Genomic DNA, 22831 nt, shown 5'->3' with positions numbered 1-22831 from the left:
AAATAAAAATTTACAAGTAAAATTCAATCAATCATATATAAACGCAAAATCAATATTGAATTAAAATATTATGATGAGTTTAAATTCAATATTGAATTAAAATATTATGATGAGTTTATCTTAATATTAAAATATATATTTTATTTATCTACTAGATAATCCCTTTACTTTAGATGAGCTAAAAGAAACAGTTTGGTGTTGCGATAGCTTCGAGGCCCCCGGACCAGACGGATTCAACTTGGGGTTCTTCAAAGCAACGAGGGATCTACTTTGGAAGTTTGCAAATGATTTCATCAAAAATTTGAACCTGGCCTTAATTCTTCATTTCTCGTATTGATTACCTCAAAGATTACGGACCCATTAGCTTGGTTAGTTCGTTGTATAAAATTCTGGCTGAACTCCTCGTGAGAAGGCTGAAACTAGTTATGGGAAGTATCATCAGCGAAAATTCATTTAGTGAAAAGTATGAAACGAAAAACAGGTTCTCTCATCATCAAACTTGATTTCGAAAATCCAGTTGATTGTGTTAATCTCAAAATTTGATTCAATTAAAAAAATTAAAAAAAATTTCGAATTTCAAGTTAAATAAATTAAGTTATTCGAGTCAATTCAATTTTATTTTTCAAATTTCGAGTTCGAATCGAGTTTAATTTTTGAATTCGAATAACTCGAATAATTTGAATAAACCCAATACCAAACTATAATATTTTACATTTTTACCTCAAACCTCCATACTTTTAATATGCATATAGCAGGGAAACCTAGAGGCGAAGCCTCAGGATATCATGGTTGAAATTGTATTTAAGTGTGAATAGAATGTTATTTTAAAACTAAGCAAATATTCAACATGTTAAAGCTACTTTGTGAAATAATTTATATATTAAATTAAAGTTATATAATTGAATTAAATTCATGTAGGTGGCGAGGTCAATTAGATAATCGTGTTTTGATAATAACTATATTGAGTATGAATGGCAGAATATATATTAAAGAATGTATTAGTTAAATTTTGGATATGAAGCATAGCACATTGTAGTCGGATTCGGCGATTGGGTCGGATATAGGATGTTACAAGAGCCGTGGATAGCGACTAACATTTCTAATACTACTTGTTAGCTATTAAATTATATAATTAATTAAGTTAAATAATTATAAAATATATAGTATATTTGGAAGGAAGGTACTCATTCCTTCTTCATCATTCGGTTCAACATAGTAAGAGAAGGAAAGAAAAAAAAATCAAGGAAGTTCTTCATTGCCGTGGCTTGCTCATAAAAAAATGGTAAGTCTTCTTTGAACCTTTAGTGAAATTGATGACTTTAGGTGATAGCTAGGTATGAACCCATACATTTGAAGCTTGAATTTTGATAGGAAAATGCTTAATGGCCATGATTGAAGCTTGAATTTTGATAGAAAAATGAGTACTTAGAAAGCTTAGAGAGAGAGAGAAGAACTTGGACGATAAACATGTTTTTGGGTAGCTTGAAGTACTTAAATTATAGTTCTAAAATTAGAATCAAATACAAAGGGGATAATTATGAGATATGTGAAAATTGAACATTAGGGTTCTAAGAAGTTAAGTTGAGGTTATGCATAGCATGTTTGAATTTAGATGATTTATTGGTTGACTGTGAATCTAATTTTATATTAAGATTTGGATTGATTAATGTAGCTAGAGTCAAGACGAACATGATAAAAACCAAGGTAAAAGAAAAAAAACCAATAGACGCGTGACAACTTTGGTTTGTTTTGATATAATTTTCTTTCTTTACATGAATTTATATTAAGTAATTAGACTTAAAAGAAACTTTTATGAATGGCTTGACTTTATGAAATATGTTACTATGATTTAATGGTTTGAAAATGACTTTCATGATATGGCAATCTGGTAGAGTTATTAGTATGAGTAATATAAATGATATGTGCTATGGAGTTCTATGCTTTCAAGCCTTGCACTTATGTGTCTTGATGTGTTGGGGGATATGATACAATACCTTCGGGCTCTATACTATATGTACTTTGGTGTATTGGATGATTATGCTTTTGTGAGTTCATTGGTGTGATTGATAATCCCATATATCTAATCATTGAGTTAGCACTCTATTAATAGGGCTAAACGTATATAAATGGAATGCGGTTATGATATAGTACTGAAATGTGACATGTTTGGCATATGAGATCGAACAAATATTTTGAGAGTGCATCAAAACTTTGATATATGTTTAATAAAATGGTGTATTGGTATGATGATTTGTAATATGTATAATTGAATGAAAACGAGATACGACGCAAGTATGAAAGAATAATGATATATGTAATTATTGTTTAATGATATGGTAATTGGTAATGATATGATATGACATATATACACAATGTTAAAATTGAACGTCGATAATGATAATGAATCATAAAGAAAAAGAGAAAAATAGAATACATAGAATTTTACGTGAAAACCCTTTCGAGAAAAAACCACAAGTAGAGGAGGAGAAAATTCACTATGTGGAATTCGAATAATACAACAGGAGAGATGATTACGTCTATTTATAGGTTTAAAAATCTTATTTTAATTAAAATCAAATAGAAGTAATACAGTAAGATTAAAACATAAAATAGATGAAGTGAATTTTTATACGGATTTTATTTGTGCAACATGTACCGTAGATCTACTATCTTGCCACTTGTATTTTATTTTTAACAAAAATTTGGAAAGGCGAGAAGCATCCGAGTCATTGCGTGGTATGCTAATGTGAAAGTATCTAGTTGTAACCCTACTACTAGATTTTAATCTAAGTGGTGGGCGATAGAAGGAAAACATTACATTAATTGGTGAAGTCAAAAGAAAAGAAGAAAAAGATGACAATATTAAGCGTGACGATGGAGCACTAACTATTTTGGTTTATTTCCAAACCATCACCTCATCCTTTATTGGTTCAATTGCAATTATAGGCTCCACCTTTTCCAACTTTACTGATTATGCTTAACCACATACTTAAACCTTTTACCAATTAGTCTATACTTCTATTAATAAGTCGTATTTTACTCTTGATTTATCGTTAATTTTCTGTGTCTAATTAATTGTTTAGTATTATACAATTAAAGTAAAAGAAGGGAGGGAGGGAGAGGGAGAGGAGAGGGAAAGAGAAAGGAGAGTAGGAAAGGAATTAGAGAAAAAAATTGGTCAAAAAAAATCTCTTTAGTCCCTTTCAATTTTGATATTGAGCAAATTGACCTTTCTTAATTAGAACGAAAAGTAAGCAATTTAGCCCCTATCAATTTCGAAACTGAGCAACTAATGATCATTTTTTTCCATCAATTTATTTCACTTTTGATTGGTATAATAACAAATTTAACCTTTATCGGTTATCAACAAATTCAGAATCAAAAGAATCAAAACCAATTTGATAGAATGTATAAATTTTCTTTACTTTTTAAGAATTAATTTTAATTTTTTCCAATAAAAAAACCCCGAGTTTTATAAAAAAAAAACTTGAATTTTTAATGCTACGGCAACATGTATTGTAAGCAAAATCATACGAAAAGAAAAAGGGGTATGAATTATAACCATAATGGATGCTTTGGATGGACATCTAAGTGGTTGATATTATGGTTATAATATTCTTTTATTTTTTTAGAATTATCTTTTAAATTTTATTTTATTTTTTAAAAATTATATTTTAAATTTTATTTTATCTATCAAGTTGTTTATTAGCTTTTAGCACATTTGCATCCCTACTTCCCACCTTCATCGTACATATCACATGGGCAATGTCTCAATAACTTTTGGCATCGCGGACTTCAATCTAATAGCAAGTTGGTATACTGGGTGTTTCGATAAGAATTATTATTGGACCAACATATATAAATGTTAGTTTTATTGTCCTGAACGTATTCACCTCGGCCACGATTACGTTTCCTATTATAATTGACGGACCCATTATTTTAATTCGACAGCTTTTTTCTTGATTGTCAGTTTGTGGACGATAAACCTTTGAACTGTCTTAACCAGCCACCTAGGATAATGTCTTCACAAAACTTCCTCCACGTGATACGAATTTGTCTGCGTCTTTATTCTTAAGGTCTGCAATGCATTTTTGTTTTCCCACTTCAAAACTATTCTTGAATATGTGAATGAATGAATGCAGTAAATAATTACAATAGTCCATTAACTCAAATGACACACTTTCCTTTCTGGACTGTTTAAGGCAGGCAGGCCAAAAGCATTACCTTGTACACTGTAAATTTATGTTTCAATTGTGAAGTGTTTTTATATTGACCATGGTCAATATTGCCAAAAAGTATTTCCTATCGAATGAGACACCGCCAACTTACTAGCTTTCAGTGTCTGTCCATTCATGTCAGTGGTGGGCCTATACTATAATATCGTACAAATGCCCATTTTTTTTTATATTGACCAAGACGAAGATTAGAAGCATTGGAGTCATGGCGTGGTATGATGATGGGAAAAAAATATCTAGTTACCGTACGACTAGATACTAGTATAAGTGGTGATCGCTGATCACAGATTATGAGAAACATTTCTGAAGTGAAAAAAGAAAAAAAGAAGATAGATAATCTTAAGATTAATGATGAAGCCACGAGTACCATCTTCTTGGAAAGGCTTGTTCTTATTCTTGGTGGTTGTTTTGTTTTCATGCAACCAATCCATTAATGCCCAGACTAACGCCACTGCCACCACCCATCCTTCCGAAGGTACTCTTCTCTTTCTTTCTCTCCCTTCACATTTCCAAAACCATGCTGCTAAGCTAGCATACAGTTCATCAGCTTGCAGTTGCACATAAGTTTAGGGTTTATTTTTTCAGGTATGTCAACTTTTGATACATCATTCAGTTTATGTATATATACTACTAGTCTAGTTTCTAATCCAATCTGAATAATCGTTCCCCTCATACCTATAAACACTTGTTTAACATATATGTTGGTGAAAATACATTCATATGTACCTTTGGTCTCATATACTTCAATGGTTTATAATTTCATTGGCTTATAGTCTTTTCTCTTTATACATCACTTTTTATAACCACTTACAGATATTTTGTGATGAGTTTTAAGTCATATATTAATGCACTCCTAGCGATTCCATCATTTCGTCTCTTCATTGCTATCCATTTATTCAATGATTTGAACTTCTCGTAATCATGTTAATATGTTGAAACTTGTTCGGGGCTTATAATTACGTTTGACAATTATATAATAAATATCATAAGATTTTTTTTATCTATTGACAATACTAAAAGAAATTATCTCTCATTTATCTCTTTGTCAAACATATACTTTTAAGACATTTGAAATTTTTTCTTTCCAGTGAACATAATCAAACCATGACGATGTACCTGACAATTGCTGTCAGGATTCAATGATTTTAACTAATTGGTATATATTTTGTCAATATGTTGAAACTTTTTGAAGCCTTCCTATTGTCACATTGACTTTCTTCTTTAATATAATAAGATCACCAAAGCTTAGTTATCTCTCATTCATCTTGAGATATATATTAAAAAGTGAATTTTACAAGTTCCATTTTCATCTTTGAAAAAAATCTTGAAAGTCTTAATCTTAGTTCCTAAGGGGTTTTGTTGGTACAAGTTTGAATTTTTTTTAACAAGCTACAAATATATAAATAAAATCAAACACTAAAATATAGTATGGGTTTAATAAGATATTTATATATGATAACGTTGAAGTCATAATAAATAAGAGAAAGAATCTATTCATGATTTACATAACATAAAAGTCAGAATTTCTAAACTACCAACCTTATCATTAAACCTACTCTTTAATCTTAGTTTAGGGGTTGGTGGGTAGTGGGTATGGATTTGAAAACTTGGTTAATCATAGGGTTTATTCATATGTTTTGTTTTAGTGCAAATTTTGGTGATATTATCGGTATTGATACGTATTAATTGATTTCGTCCGTACTAATCGAAATATGGGTATCAATCGGTACTAAAAATAATTTTAAAATATATTTTAAATTTAAACTTTTAGTATTTATTTTGAATTTGTTATTGTTTAATTTAATGGCTATTTGGCATTTCAAGAGGAAGTAAATAGGTTAGGAGCAGCCGAATAGGCGTTGATGACTGAACTAGAAATCGAAGGTTAAATCAATTTCATCTTCGGTTCGGTTTCTAAAACATATATTGACATCAGTTTGGGGTGATTCTTAAATAATATTACAGAGTTCAATCTCAAATAACTTCATCTTTGTCTCCAATTGTATATAAGCATACACAGTTCATTAGTTGATAGGAGAATATCAAATTAATAAAAAAAATTGAATGGTATTAAAGGGTTAGGGTGAATCATCTCACAAAGTAGATGTGTTTATAGATGGGCCAAACCAAGTTTAAATCAAGATCATGCACGATATTGGTAGCATATTGATCTCAAATTTTATCCTAATTCGTCTATATTTATAAATAAATAATTTGAGTTCATTTAAGTCCACCATATTATTTTTTTACTCCTTAAAAATATAATTATTTTTATTTAATATTTAATATTTATATATATCTTTTACTATTCTTATATATTTTTTTCTTTTATTGAATTTCTGATTGAGTCCTTATCACAATAAATTAATTAATTAGACCTCTTTGTTAACGTTAACAATGTGTCAAACAACATATGATAATGACAAACAACATATGATAATGACACGTGACATGCCATGTTTAATTGATACTAGTGCAACAAAGAAATATTAAAAATATTATTTTTTTATAAAAATTATATAAAATTTTTAAAGAATTAAAAATTATCAAAAAATTATAAAAATTAGACAAAATTTATAGAAAAGTATAAAAGTATAAATATATATAATTAAAATATTAAAAAAATAGAGAAAAAATATAAACATTATTAAAATTGATTCCTTTTGTTTTTCTCTCACACATTGACTTATGTCAAATCTCACTCTATCCTTCTTGTCTTCCATCGGATCATCACTTCTCAACCTAAACTATGCCACTAAAGACTAAACTCATCATCGTTTAGATCACGATCACTTGACACCCACGCACAAATCCAATCACCATCACAATTCAAATTCTCAATTTCCCTATTACAAAAACCATCATCACCATTAACCTACTCATCATCCAACAACCTTTTCTAAATCAAAACCACCGAGCAACATCATTCCCCAACCACCATTCAAGCCCTCACAAATCCCTATTCATAAAACTCACCAACAATTTCAATAATCACATAATTTTACATAATAAATTCTTTTAATTTACTTATATTTAATAATTTAAAAATCCAACTTACAATTTTACAGCCACAGTAGATTTTAAAACTATTTTAAAAAATATCTTTTTAAGTTTACCAATATCTTCAGAAATTTTACATTAAAGCCCGAAAAACCAATGTGACTAACGTGACTCAAACCCAAGCCACACCTAGGACGATAAATACCTTTAACCATCAAACCATCACATGAGATTTACAAAAGACGATTTTTTAACACTTAAACCAAAGCTCTGAATATTAAATGATATGAAATTTAGGATCTGAAAAAAAAAATCTCATATCTTCAAATTTAGCAAATCAACAAGTGAACATACTTTTGATGTAAAAACAAGAGATAGTTTATCTTACCCCACTAATTAACTTGTGACTAGCAACAACGATAATCAAATAACTTCCTACCATACTCCTAAATAACATGTACCTAGAGACATGGATAATAGGGCAATAGACAAGTTTAGCAAATTGATAATACAACATGCATTTGAAGGTAATTTATCCTACGCCATCTCTAATCAATTTGTGACTAGTAACAACGATAATTGGATGGCCCCTTATCACACCCCTATAACTTGTACTTAGAAACATGGATAATAGGTAAACAATGTGATCTTTTATATCTCAATCTTGAATGAATAAACAAAAAGAAATCTCTCAAGTTCCATTAAAGAGCGTTTTCACGGGATAGAACCTCTTCAGGGAATATGTAACACCCCTAACCCTTATTCGTTGCCAGAACAGGGTTACGAAGCATTACCTGACTTTTCAAATAAAAAATAAATACCTCATATCATTTAACATACATAACAATAACTATTCATAAATCATTCATATTGTCCCTTGTACGAGCCCTCGATGCCCAAAATATGCATTAGAAATAAGTCGGGACTAAACCGGAAACTCAGAGAATTTATCTTAAAATTTCAAAATTTTCCCTTACGTACAGGGGTCACACGCCCGTGTCTTAGGCTATGTGGGCATTCGATGTAAGGCACACGGTCGTGTCCCAGCTCGTGTCCATGTCCATGTAACTCTCTGACTTTGGTCACACGGCCAAGCCTCACGCCCGTATGCTAGGTCGTGTGCAAAAACCTGGGCATTCTGTTTCTCAATTTTAAAGATGCAGGGGACTTACGGCCAGAGCACACACCCATGTGCTAGGTCATGTGTCACACATGGCTGAGACACACACCCGTGTCTCTGTCCATGTGGACGAAAATAGGCCATTTTATGGCATCTTTTCTCACCCAATCTTTGTATCAACCTAAGCACAACCATTTGCACATTCACAAATCACAATAAGACTTTCAATTCAAGATAAAACCAAGTTTTATACGTAACATATCATCACATATGTTCAAATATCCAATCTTACCAAATTAACCATATACACATATATGCATATTTTACTAAATTCACTAGCTCAAACCATGCCTTAATATGCTTATTGAATACCATCATTTAACCATTTCAAACACACATCAAATATGATTAAACCATACTTATATAAGTTGATTGGAAATATAAGCAAAATGTAACTCATAACATTTACACAAACCAACTATACTCAAAACCATTTCAACCCTATACATGCCATATAAACCTTAGTACACGTTGCAAAAGATACTGGATTAAGTTGGATAGTGTGCTTGATGTATTGATCCAATCTCCCAACCTCACATTAATCTACAAAAACATTAAACAACACAAGTAAGCCTAATGAAGCTTAGTAAGTTCGATAGGTTAAACACAAAATCTTACCGAACTTAATATAATAAATTAAATAGTAAATTAATCATGCACTTCCCCTGTCAAACACAACATAAATCGATGAACACACTTCTTTCAAATTAATATCAATAATAAACAATAAATCTTTCAATTTCAATCACATAAGTCATTTATCAAATCTTACCGAATCAGAGAAGGACTTACGGATATGAGTACATCGTTTTCAGAAGCCCGAAGGCTAAACAGAAGCACATAAGTGATAAACAGAAACCCATAAGGGTTCAATGGAAGCTCATAAGAGCTGAACGAAAACCTATTAATATTGAACGGAAACTCGTATGAGTTAAACAGAAGCTTGTGAGAGCTAAACGGAAAGTAAACTCGAAAGTTCGCAAAAAATGTTGAACCTCGGTTTACTTGGGTAATTTTCGTCAATTCTTCCTTTGCTGATCGTCACACAACGATTGTACTCAATCCCGCGTTCCATTTAAATTGGATATTCACTTCAAATTCATAATTTAACAATATTCCATTTTTCAAGAATATACTAAATACATAATATCATACATAAATTCAATATAATTATTAAACTTTAACCATACAAACTTACTTGGGTTAAATTGTAAGATTTGTAGAAGTTCAGGGACTATTCTACTAATTTCTCTTTTTCACGATTGTCTACGGGCTCTTGATCTAAAATATGAAATTATTGATTCATTAGCATTTATTTCAGTTCCAATTCACATCACACTTAATACCCGTCAATTTTCAAAATTACACAATTACCCAAACATTTACAACTTTTGTAATTTAGTCCCTTTACTAATTAGTCTATCAAATGAACTAATTTGGATCACAAACCCTAACAAAAAAACAATTTTAAAAATTTATACTAACCAAATTTATCCCAAGTGTTATTTAATTTTTTCTGATTATTAATGTCAATAGTAATTAAGAATTTTGAAAAATGGTAACCACTTAACATAATTTTCTTTTTCTTTTGCCAATTGTTTAATGAATGGGGAAATAGTAAGGGCATTGAATTCAATCTTCCAACAATGGGATGTACAAGCAGTGGATTCATGGAACACCACAGGAGACCCATGCAGTGGATCTGCTCTCAGCCAAGATGATTCTGTGTTTGAGGATACTTCTAATAACCCTGCTATCAGATGTGATTGTTCTTTCAACGCTAGTACCGTTTGCCACATTACTCGGCTGTATGCTTCTTGCACTCTCACTCTTCTGCAATACTTTTAAGCCATTTTTATCATTTAGTATAACAATCCAAAAGCTACCCCATTCATGTTAATTAGTAATACGTTGAAATGGTTCTTCAATATTGAGGGTAAAGAAAAGTTTAAGCGCACATGGTTTTTCAACAACAAAGATCTTCATTATTAAAGGGCTTTTGTTGGGAAGTTTATAATAATTAATATATCATCTGTATTATTACTTTACATGTTTTTGAACACTTTTATCAGGAGGGTATATGCTCTAGATAAACGAGGAGAATTACCAGAGGAGCTTTTGGATTTGCCTTATCTGACATTCTTGTAAGAATGTTTTCCCACTTTTGATCTTCATAGGTCAATGTTGAGCACATATTTTATAATGTTTACAGTAACTGATGATAATCATTTATATTGTTTCACAATGCAGAAAGATTGATCAAAACTTCTTCTCTGGTCCTTTGCCAGCATTTATTGGAAATATGTCTAAACTAGGGTTACTGTGAGTGCGCAAACATATTTTGATAAATGCATTTGTATATTTTTCATTTTCTTACATTACTTGTTGGCTAATTTCTTTGGTTTATTTATTTGTATAGGTCAGTTGCCCACAACCTTTTCTATGGATCCATTCCACAGGAGCTTGGAAACCTTAAGGAATTATATTTACTGTAAGAACTGAAAAGTAGTCCCAATGAAATCTTTTCTGTTTCCATGGCCATGTGAAGGATCGAATAGTGGTGTTCTTGAGAAAATTTTTACTCTTAAATACTATTATATGTCCTTTAAAGGATTAATAATTGAAAACTTTTGATTGGAAGGGTAATAGTGTGGTTGCATCAATACCATATGAATCTAAACTTCTCTCCATTAAAATTAAGGATATAATTTATGAAGAAATAAAAATGCCTTTTCATTATTTTTGTTTTCAAGTTTCTTCAAACGAACTTATATGTGGATCAACGTAATGCAGGTCTTTTGGTAATAACAACTTCTCTGGAACATTGCCTCCAGAACTTGGTAGTTTAGTCAAACTTCAGCAAATGTAAGTTATTTCTTTGTGGGGAATGTGCATGATTAAGTTTACAGGCTACCATATGAAATTATGACAATGAGTAGTTTATGAATTTGACAGATACATTAACAGTTGTGGATTAGGTGGTGAGATTCCCTCAACATTTGCCAACCTTGAAAACCTGGAAATTGTGTAAGAAAGACCCCTTTCTATTTCCTGCTCCTGCAAATTGTCTACCTTATCTAACAGTAAGCTTTGTTGAATTTTAGGTGGGCATCTGATGTTGCATTCACAGGCAAAATACCGGACTTTATTGGCAATAACTGGACGAAGCTTACATCATTGTAATTTATCGAAACATCTTTGTTATAATCTTCATATAAGTTCTTTATGAAATTTTTTATATGATTGACTAGTTGGTCAAATGTTTATACAGGAGAATTGAAGGGAACTCTTTTCAAGGACCAATACCATCCAGTTTTGCGAATTTAACCTCATTGATTTCTCTGTAAGTAGAGATATCTTCCTTTTCTAATAGTATCTCCTCCCTACCACTGGTGGACTCTCTTGATACGTATGTATACATGTATTGTAATCTTAAGCTCGTACGTCATGTAGGAGAATTGGCGGTATATACAGTGGGAGTTCTTCTCTTAACTTTGTAAGAAATCTAAAGAACCTGACTGACTTGTGAGTGCATACGTTTACTTATATTAATTTATTCTCTTTTTGGCTAATATACTAAATAAGTACTTGAAGTTTATCATTTTTTTTAATAAGCCCTTATATCTTTTTTTACTCCCAACTAAGTCTTTAGAACTTTAATTGGTATCGATATAATCCCTTCATCTTTTAACTTGTACTGTATCCAAATAAGCTCTTAACCTTTAATTTATATATAAATGAAATACTTAATTAAATTTTAAAGTTTTCCTCTAGTTTAAATCTATCATATGTGATTATTCTTATAAATTTATTCTAGGGTTAAACAGATTTTTATTGACATAAAATATAAAAGATAAAAATATCTTCATAGTTATATTTATTATATATTTAATAAAAAGAATGTGTCCTTTTATCATTTTTCTATTGAATTGTGTTCAGTTAACTCATGATACCAACTTCATTTTTATATAAATTTTAACATAGCATGTTATTTTTTATATGGGTTTTATATGATGTTTTGATTGGTTGAATTCTAACGCAATTATAATTACAGATAATTTAATAAAATTTTTTTTACTTAAATTTAAAAGTTTATTTGAGTACCAATTAAAGTTTAAAGGGGTTATTTGGATGTAAGAAAAGTATAAAGCTTATATATGATAAAGTTTAAAGGCTTATTTAATACATTAGCCATGTATTTATATAAATTTATGAATTAATATACTTGTTTTTCCTATAGGGTTCTAAGAAATGTGTTGCTTACGGGTACTTTACCATCTTATATCACGGAATTACAATCTTTACAAAAACTGTAAGTTTTATTTAAAAGTTAATTAGTGCTGTATTTTCTTGCTTTATGTTTCTAATTTTTGTCTGTTTCAGAGATTTAAGTTTTAACAACTTAACAGGCGAAATTCCAAGTGCTTTGTTCACAATGAATTCTCTCCAATACTTGTAAGTAAAAAAAGAAAAAGGGCATGCCCATTATCAGTAGAAAATCTCAGGTCTGGCCTTATGGTTTTCACTTTGACATTACTCCCCTCACTCATGCAATTGAAATGTGTCAGGTTTCTTGGAAATAATAGTCTATCAGGTGCCATTCCCAGCCAAAAGAGTGAAAGTCTTCAGACTATGTAAGCCATTATATCACAGTCACACCAACATATTTCATATAATTTTCATTTAGTGAACCATCAAATAGAGAAAGCAATTAAATTCTCCTGATTCTGGTAATATATTCATACTGTATACTCACTTTCTGCTAATGTACTTCTCCGTGCAGAGATTTATCATATAATTTTCTATCAGGAAACTTGCCTTCTTGGGTAAACTCAGGCTTACAACTGTATGTATCTTAAACTAGAATACTAAACTTACCTTTGCTTTCAAATTTTAACACCTCTTTGTAGATTATGGCCTTTATGGTGCTCAAATGGAGCTTATTATTATTGATAAGGAACCAATTGAAAATCAATACCAATAAGAGCTTGTTTCATGGAATTTTATGTAGGAACCTTGTAGCCAACAACTTCACTCTTAACAGCACAAACATAAGGTGAGTTATCATTTCCGCAACACCTACCTTAAAAGAGTTCTTTCACCTCTTTTAAATTTCCTAATCCAGAAATTGTTTTGAACTCCTCAGGCTTTTACCAGGATTAGAATGCCTTCAAAGGAGCTTCCCATGCAATAGAAATGCTCCACGATGTACTAACTAAAACTTTTGAACCAGTATATGTTGTCAGGGTCTTAATTATAAGATTTAATCATGACTAATGCTTAATAATTTGCTAACATATTTCGGTGTCGCCATTGGTAGATGCAAACTTCGCGATCAAGTGTGGTGGACCACAGATGACATCTACTGGGATAATATTTGAGGCTGAGAATCGCACACTCGGCGCAGCAACATTTAATGTAACCAGCACACAGAAATGGGCAGTCAGCAATGCAGGCTTGTTTGCAGATAGACAGGATCCACAGTTTGTGCAGAACACTTTAGCACAAGTGAAAAGTACCAACACTCCGGAGCTGTATCAGACTTCAAGGCTATCCCCTGGATCACTCAGATACTATGGCCTAGGCCTTCAGAATGGACCCTATACTGTAAGATTGTTCTTTGCGGAAACAGGTTTCCCAGGCCGAACCACACAGTCTTGGAAGAGTCTAGCAAGGCGAGTTTTTGATGTTTATATTCAGGTAATATTTTTTTAATGTAGAAATTCATATCATTCTAAGCTGTATATCATTCATTTCATACCCCCTCTTTGCAATGCTTTCATGATCATAATGATGTTCACTTATTTTCGCACTTAGAAATCTTTATTGCTATAATGCTTTATCAGGGAACTCGGCGATTGAGGGATTTTGATATATCGAAGGCAGCAGGTGGTGTTGAGAGAGCAATAATTAAGAATTTCACTGCTAATGTAACTGAGAACCATCTTGAAATTCACCTGTTTTGGGCTGGTAAGGGGACTTGCTGCACACCAATACAAGGTTATTACGGTCCATCCATTTCGGCTATTAGTGTTGTTCCAAGTAAGACACCTTAACACATGTGAATCTTTATATAACATAAGCTTCATGTGCTTATATTTAGTTTTTCTCTTTCTAATACATTTATTTTGTTTCTCAGATTTTAAACCAAATGTCAGTGGGATACCACCGGGCATTCCTAAAGAGAAGAACCACGTAGCATTAATTGTTGGTGTTACAGTTCCTATTGTGGCATTGGCTTTCATACTTGTATTTGTAATTATTTATGCGAAGAGACAAAGAGATGATGACGATGAGGAATGTAAGAGCATCATTCTTTATCATATAATATATATCATGTTTGCAATTACAGACTACTAATTGACTTACTTGAGTACTCTGCAGTGCTTCTTGGCATCAACCCTAGACCAAACACATACAGTTATTCAGAGTTAAAAGCTGCCACTGAAAACTTCAGTTCTTCAAATAAGTTAGGAGAAGGGGGGTTCGGACCTGTATACAAGGTAAACAATGTCTTATTATTCTTAGCATGCTTAACTATGATAATAGCTTGTCATACGATGATGAAATTATCGAGAGAGAGGATGATTTCTTACACAGTGTTACTAAATCGTATAATGCTTTAGGGTACACTTTCTGACGGGACAGTTGTAGCTGTGAAACGACTTTCTGTAGCATCAAACCAGGGGAAAGAACAATTTGTTACTGAGATAGCTACCATATCAGCAGTGCAACATCGTAATCTTGTCAAACTATTAGGGTGTTGCATTGGGGGGAAACGACGCCTCCTTGTTTACGAGTATCTTGAGAACAAAAGCCTTGATCAGGCACTCTTTGGTAACAGAACATGCTAATATAATAATACCATTTTTTCATATCTTTTTTTATTAATGAATCAGTTGTTTGATATTCCTTGCACCATAAATGCAGGAAAAATTGACTTGAGTCTTGATTGGCCAACCCGGTTCAATATCTGCTTATCAACTGCAAGAGGACTAGCTTATCTTCACGAGGAGTCTAGGCCAAGGTTTGTTCATAGGGATGTCAAGGCAAGCAATATTTTGCTTGATGCAGAGCTCTGCCCAAAGATATCTGATTTTGGGTTGGCAAAACTTTATGATGACAAGAAAACACATGTCACCACTCGCGCTGCCGGAACAATGTAAGACCTTTCAACCTTTTTGTTCATGAATCCTGCCAAATTAGCAGCATAAAATTTATGTTTTTGAATGGTTAGATTATTCACCAATGCAATGTAATTATCTTGAAGCGGTTACTTGGCACCTGAGTATGCAATGCGCGGGCATCTTACAGAGAAAGCTGATGTTTTCGGCTTTGGGGTTGTTGCTTTGGAGATTTTAAGTGGTAGGCCAAACGCTGATAACACCTTAGAAAATGACAAAATTTATCTTCTTGAATGGGTAATCCATAAAGAAATCTTTCCCTTTGCAGTACTATTTGTTGAAGAACCTATTAAATTCTGAAAGACTTGCTCTTGATCATCAATTTGTTTCTACAATGTCCCCAGGCCTGGACCCTGCATGAAAATAACCAACTCTTGAGCTTGGTTGATCCAACATTACTGGAGTTCAACGAAGACGAAGCTCTCAGAGTGATAGGGGTGGCATTTTTATGCACTCAGGGATCGCCATTAATGCGGCCGCCCATGTCCCGTGTTGTTGGTATGCTCGCAGGAGATTTCGAAGTGAGCAAAGTTACAACAAAACCAAGTTACATAACTGACTGGGCGTATAAGGATATAACACGCAGTTTCATGAAGGAAGAATCACAAACATCCAATGCATCGGATCATAGCAGCAATAACGTCAAGAGTAACAACAAGACTACTGTAGGGACAGATGATCAACCAATACACTCTCCAGTCAATATTACTGAATTCCAGGAGATAATTGGAGAAGGAAGGTGAGAATTGTTCGTTCCATGCCTGCAATGATACCATATCAGACTATCTTTAAATAAAATATAGACTTTATGTAGTGTTAGAAACTATCATTTCTATATAAAGCGAGTTGTGTTGTAATTTATTTATAACAATATTATGAAAATCAAGACAAACAAAGACTTGTGGTCGTTGGGAATGCTTTCCAAAGCTTTAAAAAATAGCAGATCTAGTGAGACACAGTTTGCTTAATGTCTATAGTTTCTGTCGTTTTATCTTTATAGAGATGTTGGCAGCAAACAATCAAGTGTTTTGAGAAAGATAAACAAATGTTTTGTTCATTAAAATACTAGGTAACTTGACGTGTGAAATTGCATGCTGAATTTGGATTGGAATGGGAAGCCTTTGTACAAGATTGACTCCATCCCATCCTTGGAAACATCCTTGTCAAACACAAAAAGATAAATATATCATGCAAGTGGGGGATCTAAGCTAGCCACTCATATCCCACATGCAGTATACGATCAAAAAGAAAGAGCTAAAACCTCTTGTTGTGTTGTTAACATTAATCAGGATAAGTTATGAAAATATAGAAAAAAAAATCAGATTAGAATTGAAAAGTCAAAAGTTGATGGGGGAGGGGGTCATGCTTTCATCAGTATGCGCCTATGCGGACTGCAATAAGCCGATGCTTGTATAGATGTGAATTTAATTAAGACCTTAAACGGATACACCTAACGATAAATCACCATCCCAATTGCAGAAACGGACAATGGTATACAGCGGGTTTCCACATGTTTGACAATAATGCATTAATCATCGAACAGCTTTGGCCAACGTTTTGCTCTATATTTTGAAAATCCTTATTCAAAATAAATGCGGATACTCGGTGTCAATTAAGTAGGTTATTCAAAAAAGACATTTTAAGTAGGGAAATTTTTTTGTCAAAAGAAATGGCGTTACAGGTGGAGGGAACGTGTCAAATGTTTAGTTCGACAAATGGTGGTAGGTGGCAGGTTCGACTTGTAATCCTTTCTCCTTGTTCAAAACTCAAAACGGGTAATTGTTTGATTAATTCCTTCTTTTGGGCTTCCGCCTAGGAAAAGAAATAAATGGAATTAAATAATTATCAAACATTTTATTTAAGCTTATATTTAAAAAAAAAACCTCTTAAAAATGCAAAAAATTAATGACGCTCTTATATTAAATTCACATTTAATTAAATATTTTTCGTTGACTAAAATAATTAATTAGGTCTCTTCGTTAACAGTTTTCATTATTGACTATATTAACCGTTAAAATAAATTGACGAACCAATCAGATGGTAACACGTAAAAATTTCTAGTTTAATCTAATATGTTTCCCATAAAAATTATTAAAAAATCATAAAAATTATAAAATATTAAAAATGATATAAAATTATTAAAATTGTAAAATATAAAATATAATAATTAAAAAATATTAAAACCTATTTAAAATTAAAAAACATATTAAAATTTTTAAAAATAATAAAAAATATTAAAATTGATATAAACTTATAAAAATTACAAAAATAAAATCATAAAAACTTGAAGTTACCCTAGAATCAGTAAGGGTACTGGTCCAGGGAAAGTCATTACATCGGTTAATTTAGGAACCGGACGGGTGGTTGAACTGTTTTTTTAATAATTTTATCAAACCAAATTTCATTACCCAATTATTAATATATGTCAGAATGAAATATTCTAACTAATGCTTTCAGAACTAGATTGATAGTTGAATTGATCAGGCCACCGATATGCCAGTTCAACTGATTTTCTCCGGATTGATACCCTTGCTAATTTTTGTCTAATTAATCCAACCGACTAATCCGATCTAGTTCAAGTTCTTACGATTTTTTATAATTTTTTTATAATTTTATATCAATTTTAATACCTTTTTATATTATTTTTATGATTTTATACGTTTTATAAAATTTTAAATATGTTTTATTAATATTATATATATTTTATAATTTCTTATATTTTTTATATTTTTTGAAATATTTATAATTTTTAAAATTTTTTTAATGGAAAAACTATTATATTAAACCAAACGTTGTCACGTGTTATCATCTGATTGATTCGTCCATTTATTTTAATGGTCAATATGATCAATGACGGGAATCGTTAACGGATGGGCTTAATATATAATTTTAGTTAATGGTAACAACTTAATTGGGTGTAAATTTAATATAGAGGCTTAATTATTTTTTTGTATTTTCTTAAGTTTTTTTTTTACATATAAGCCTTTTATTTATATGTACATATATATATACATATCTAATATTTGGTTAAATATCCATAGGTCCCTTACTTTTTACAAATTTGAAATTTAGTCTCTATACTCTTATTTTTCAGGTTTTAAAATTTAGGTCCAATTGTTAATATTGTTATTATTATTTTTTACATTTTATTTGTATGACATTTTGGTAGTAATGAAACTAATTTTAACAAAATAAATTTTAATAGTGTTAATAGTTGAACCTAAATTTTGAAATCTTAAAAAGTAAAGAAATTAAATTTGATGGGTGTCGAATCCACCAATATAAACCTACACCTAATTTGCAATTTAAGCAGTATAGGGAGTAGGGTCGATCCCTCAGAGACTGGGTTTACTGCAAATTGCAAATTGTTGCTCTCTTGACCAAATTTATGTCGGGGCAATTGTCGTGCCCAAGAAGTTCGGGGGGATAAAATTTGAAATCTGAAATAAATAAAAAAATGCGTGAAAAGTAAAAGCTGGAAATAAAATAATAAAAAACAGTTAAATAAATCTGAAGAAAAATAAATTAAACTAAGCTCAGTTTTAGGCACGGGTTTTTCTCATCTCTGAACCGATCCTCGAAATTAGATGAACTTCTCTTTTCCAATAAGCTAGTTATAGCTACCAAGGACGCCTCAGACACCAACTCTTCATTGTGTAAATTAGTTATGGAACGTCCAATAACTAACCCTTACCGATTGAACAACCAACAAAACGTTCGTGATTTAGAACTCCGGCAGCTTGGCGTTCTAGAAGAGCCTAGCTTGAACCAATGCCCTCAACTGCATGGGACATTTAAATCCGGTTACTACTTCCCTTGGCGAAACCAAACAACAATTCCCATTTGGCACGCCAATGTGTTCACAGAAAACCGATTAGACAATCGATCCTTTCGAAATTCCAACTGTACGTCTAACCACACTAACTCAAACGACATCTTTTTTGACTTGGTGTTGATTTGACTTTGTGAGTTGACGAAGTCATACTCTTAATCCGGAGAAATAATAAGTACTGAAATTTAGGAGTCAAATTGCTCGGGTTCGTAACTCACGGATCTTGACGAAGTTAACACCGGCCTAAAGCTGAAATGGATACTTAATAAAAAAAACTTGGTAATTAAAAACTTGATTAATGACTTAATTCAAGACTTGATGCTAAAATGAACAAAGTAGTCTCCTATTTATACCAGTGGCTTTGCTAAATTAAGAGCCACTAGCCATAGAAAATCAAGGAAATAAAATATTCCATGATATATAAAAATCCCTACATAATCTCCCACTAAGTCAACATAAAATTTCAGCTAATTACATTTTGAAAAAATTCTACTTTGGCCCACCTTCTTTACTCTTTTCTTCAATCTAGCCCAATTGTTTCCTTTTTGGTATGCGGCCGCCCATGTCCCGTGTTGTTGGTATGCTCGCAGGAGATTTCGAAGTGAGCAAAGTTACAACAAAACCAAGTTACATAACTGACTGGGCGTATAAGGATATAACACGCAGCTTCATGAAGGAAGAATCGCAAACATCCAATGCATCGGATCATAGCAGCAATAACGTCAAGAGTAACAACAAGACTACTGTAGGGACAGATAATTGGATAATTGGAGAAGGAAGGTGAGAATTGTTCGTTCCATGCCTGCAATAATACCATATCATACTATCTTTAAATAAAACATAGACTTTATGTAGTGTTAGAAACTATCATTTCTATATAAAGCGAGTTGTGTTGTAATATATTTATAACAATATTATGAAAATCAAGACAAACAAAGACTTGTGGTCGTTGGGAATGCTTTCCAAAGCTTTAAAAAATAGCAGATCTAGTGAGGCACAGTTTGCTTATAATGTCTATAGTTTCTGTCGTTTTATCTTTATAGAGATGTTGGCAGCAAACAATCAAGTGTTTTGAGAAAGATAAACAAATGTTTTGTTCATTAAAATACTAGGTAACTTGACGTGTGAAATTGCATGCTGAATTTGGATTGGAATGGGAAGCCTGGGTACAAGATTGACTCCATCCCATCCTTGGAAACATCTTTGTCAAACACAAAAAGATAAATATATCATGCAAGTGGGGGATCTAAGCTAGCCACTCATATCCCACATGCAGTATACGATCAAAAAGAAAAAGTTAAAACCTCTTGTTGTGTTGTTAACATTAATCAGGATTAGTTATGAAAATGTAGAAAAAAATCTGATTAGAATTGAAAAGTCAAAAGTTGATGGGGGAGGGGGTCATGCTTTCATCAGTATGCGCCTATGCGGACTGCAATAAGCCGATGCTTGTATAGATGTGAATTTAATTAAGACCTTAAACGGATATACCTAACGTTAATTCACCATCCCAATTGCAGAAACGGACAATGGTATCCAGCGGGTTTCCACATGTTTGACAATAATGCATTAATCATCGAACAGTGGCCAATGTTTTGCTCTATATTTTGAAAATCCTTATTCAAAATAAATGCGGATACTCGGTGTCAATTAAGTAGGTTATTCAAAAAAGACATTTAATAGGGAAATTTTTTTGTCAAAAGAAATGGCGTCACACGTGGAGGAAACGTGTTAAATGTTTAGTTCGACAAATGGTGGTAGGTGGCAGGTTCGTACTTGTAATCCTTTCTCCTTGTTCAAAACTCAAAAAGGTATAATTGTTTGATTAATTCCGTCTTTTGGGCTTCCACCTAGGGAAAGAAATAAATGGAATTAAATAATTATCAAATATTTTATTTAAGCTTATATGTAAAAAAAAAACCCTCTTAAAAATGCAAAAAATTAATGAAGCTCTTATATTAAATTCGCACTTAATTAAATATTTTTCGTTGACTAAAATAATTAATTAGGTCACACCGTTAACAGTTTTTATCATTGACTATGTTAACCGTTAAAATAAATTGACAGACCAATCAGATGGTGACACGTGAAAAATTCTGGTTTAATCTAATATTTTTCCCTTAAAAAATTATTAACAAATCATAAAAATGGTAAAATATTAAAAATGATATAAAATTATAAATATTTTAAAATATAAAAAATATAATAATTAAAAAATATTAAAACCTATTTAAAATTAAAAAAAGTATTAAAATTTTTAAAAATAAAAAAAAATAAAAATTGATATAAACTTATAAAAATTACAAAAAGAAAATCATAAAAACTTGAAGTTAGCCCAAAATCAGTAAGGGTACTGGTCCAAGGAAAGTCATTACATCGGTTGATTTAGGAACCGGACGGGCAGTTGAACTGTTTTTTTAATAATTTTATCAAACCGAAATTTATTATCCAATTATTAATATATGTCAGAATGAAATATTCTAACTAATGCTTTTAGAACTGGATTGATGGTTGAACTGATCAGGCCACTGGTATGCCAATTCAACTGGTTTGTCTAGTTCGATTAAATAAAATATTAAAAATAAAAAATTGGTTCAACCATCTAGTTCCTAGATCACTTGGTCTAATGGTTTTCTCCGGATTGATACCCTTGTTGATTTTTGCCTAATTAGTCCGATCGACTAATTCGATCTAGTTCAAGTTATTGCGATTTTTTTATAATTTTTATAATTTTATATCAATTTTAATACTTTTTTATATTATTTTTATGATTTTATACTTTTTATAAAATTTTAAATATATTTTATTAATATTATATATTTTATAATTTCTTAGATTTTTATAATATTTAAAATATTTATAATTTTATATCAATTTTCTTATATTTTAATTTTTTTAAATTTTTTTATGGAAAACTATTATATGAAATCAAAAGCTGTCACGTGTATCATCTAATTGGTTCATCTATTTATTTTAATGGTTAATATGGTCAATGACAGACACCGTTAATGGATGAGCTTAATATATTATTTTAGTTAATGGTAGCAGCTTAATTGGGTGCGAATTTAATACAGAGGCTTAAATTTTTTTTGTATTTTCTTAAAGTTTTTTTTAACATATAGAGGCTTAATTATTATTTTTACATATCTAATATTTGGTTAAATATCCAAAGGTCCCTTATTTTTTACAAATTTGGAATTTAGTCTCTATACTCTTATATTTCAGGTTTTAAAATTAAGGTCCAATTGTTAATACTGCTATTTTTTTTACATTTTATTTGTATGACATTTTGGTAGTAATGTAACTAAAAATTGATGTTGTAATCAAACTAATTTTAACAAAATAAAATTTAATAGTATTAATAGTCGAACCTAAATTTTGAAATCTTAAAAAGTAAAGG

At 31.2% G+C, this 22831-nt stretch overlaps 1 protein-coding gene across 2 annotated transcripts; it reads left to right on the top strand.

Moving 5' to 3' along the window:
* Nucleotides 1-4425: 4425 nt before the first annotated feature.
* LOC107915228 (probable LRR receptor-like serine/threonine-protein kinase At1g56130) lies at nt 4426-16567 on the top strand. 2 transcript variants are annotated; one of them, XM_041102872.1, is made up of 24 exons: nt 4426-4710; nt 10034-10223; nt 10488-10559; nt 10666-10737; nt 10835-10906; nt 11209-11280; nt 11371-11442; nt 11520-11594; nt 11687-11758; nt 11869-11940; nt 12656-12727; nt 12799-12870; nt 12984-13049; nt 13199-13261; nt 13427-13471; nt 13562-13623; nt 13736-14115; nt 14262-14457; nt 14555-14716; nt 14800-14918; nt 15042-15252; nt 15346-15577; nt 15686-15780; nt 15944-16567. In XM_041102872.1, the coding sequence occupies exons 1-24, from the start codon at nt 4584-4586 to the stop codon at nt 15958-15960; spliced, it is 2688 nt and encodes an 895-aa protein (XP_040958806.1). In that variant the 5' UTR covers nt 4426-4583; the 3' UTR covers nt 15961-16567. The 2 variants fall into 2 exon arrangements, with proteins under 2 accessions (XP_040958806.1, XP_040958805.1); XM_041102871.1 differs by having other exon boundaries at nt 4427-4710; nt 15686-15836.
* The last annotated feature ends 6264 nt before the right edge of the window (nt 16568-22831 follow it).

This window comes from Gossypium hirsutum, chromosome D10 (genome assembly GCF_007990345.1).
Source record: "Gossypium hirsutum isolate 1008001.06 chromosome D10, Gossypium_hirsutum_v2.1, whole genome shotgun sequence".
NCBI lineage: Eukaryota > Viridiplantae > Streptophyta > Magnoliopsida > Malvales > Malvaceae > Gossypium > Gossypium hirsutum.
The sequence above is the reverse complement of the archived record's forward strand: the minus strand, read 5'-3'. Positions and strand labels throughout refer to the sequence as shown.

What these genes read in the sequence shown, in the direction of transcription:
- LOC107915228 (XM_041102871.1), top strand. Translation starts at nt 4,584, where the DNA reads ATGATGAAGCCACGAGTACCATCTTCTTGGAAAGGCTTGTTCTTATTC. An exon ending in TTAGTCAAACTTCAGCAAAT is followed by an intron (nt 11,281 to 11,370) that starts GTAAGTTATTTC and finishes TGAATTTGACAG; the next exon opens with ATACATTAACAGTTGTGGAT. An exon ending in AAATTTATCTTCTTGAATGG is followed by an intron (nt 15,837 to 15,943) that starts GTAATCCATAAA and finishes CAATGTCCCCAG; the next exon opens with GCCTGGACCCTGCATGAAAA.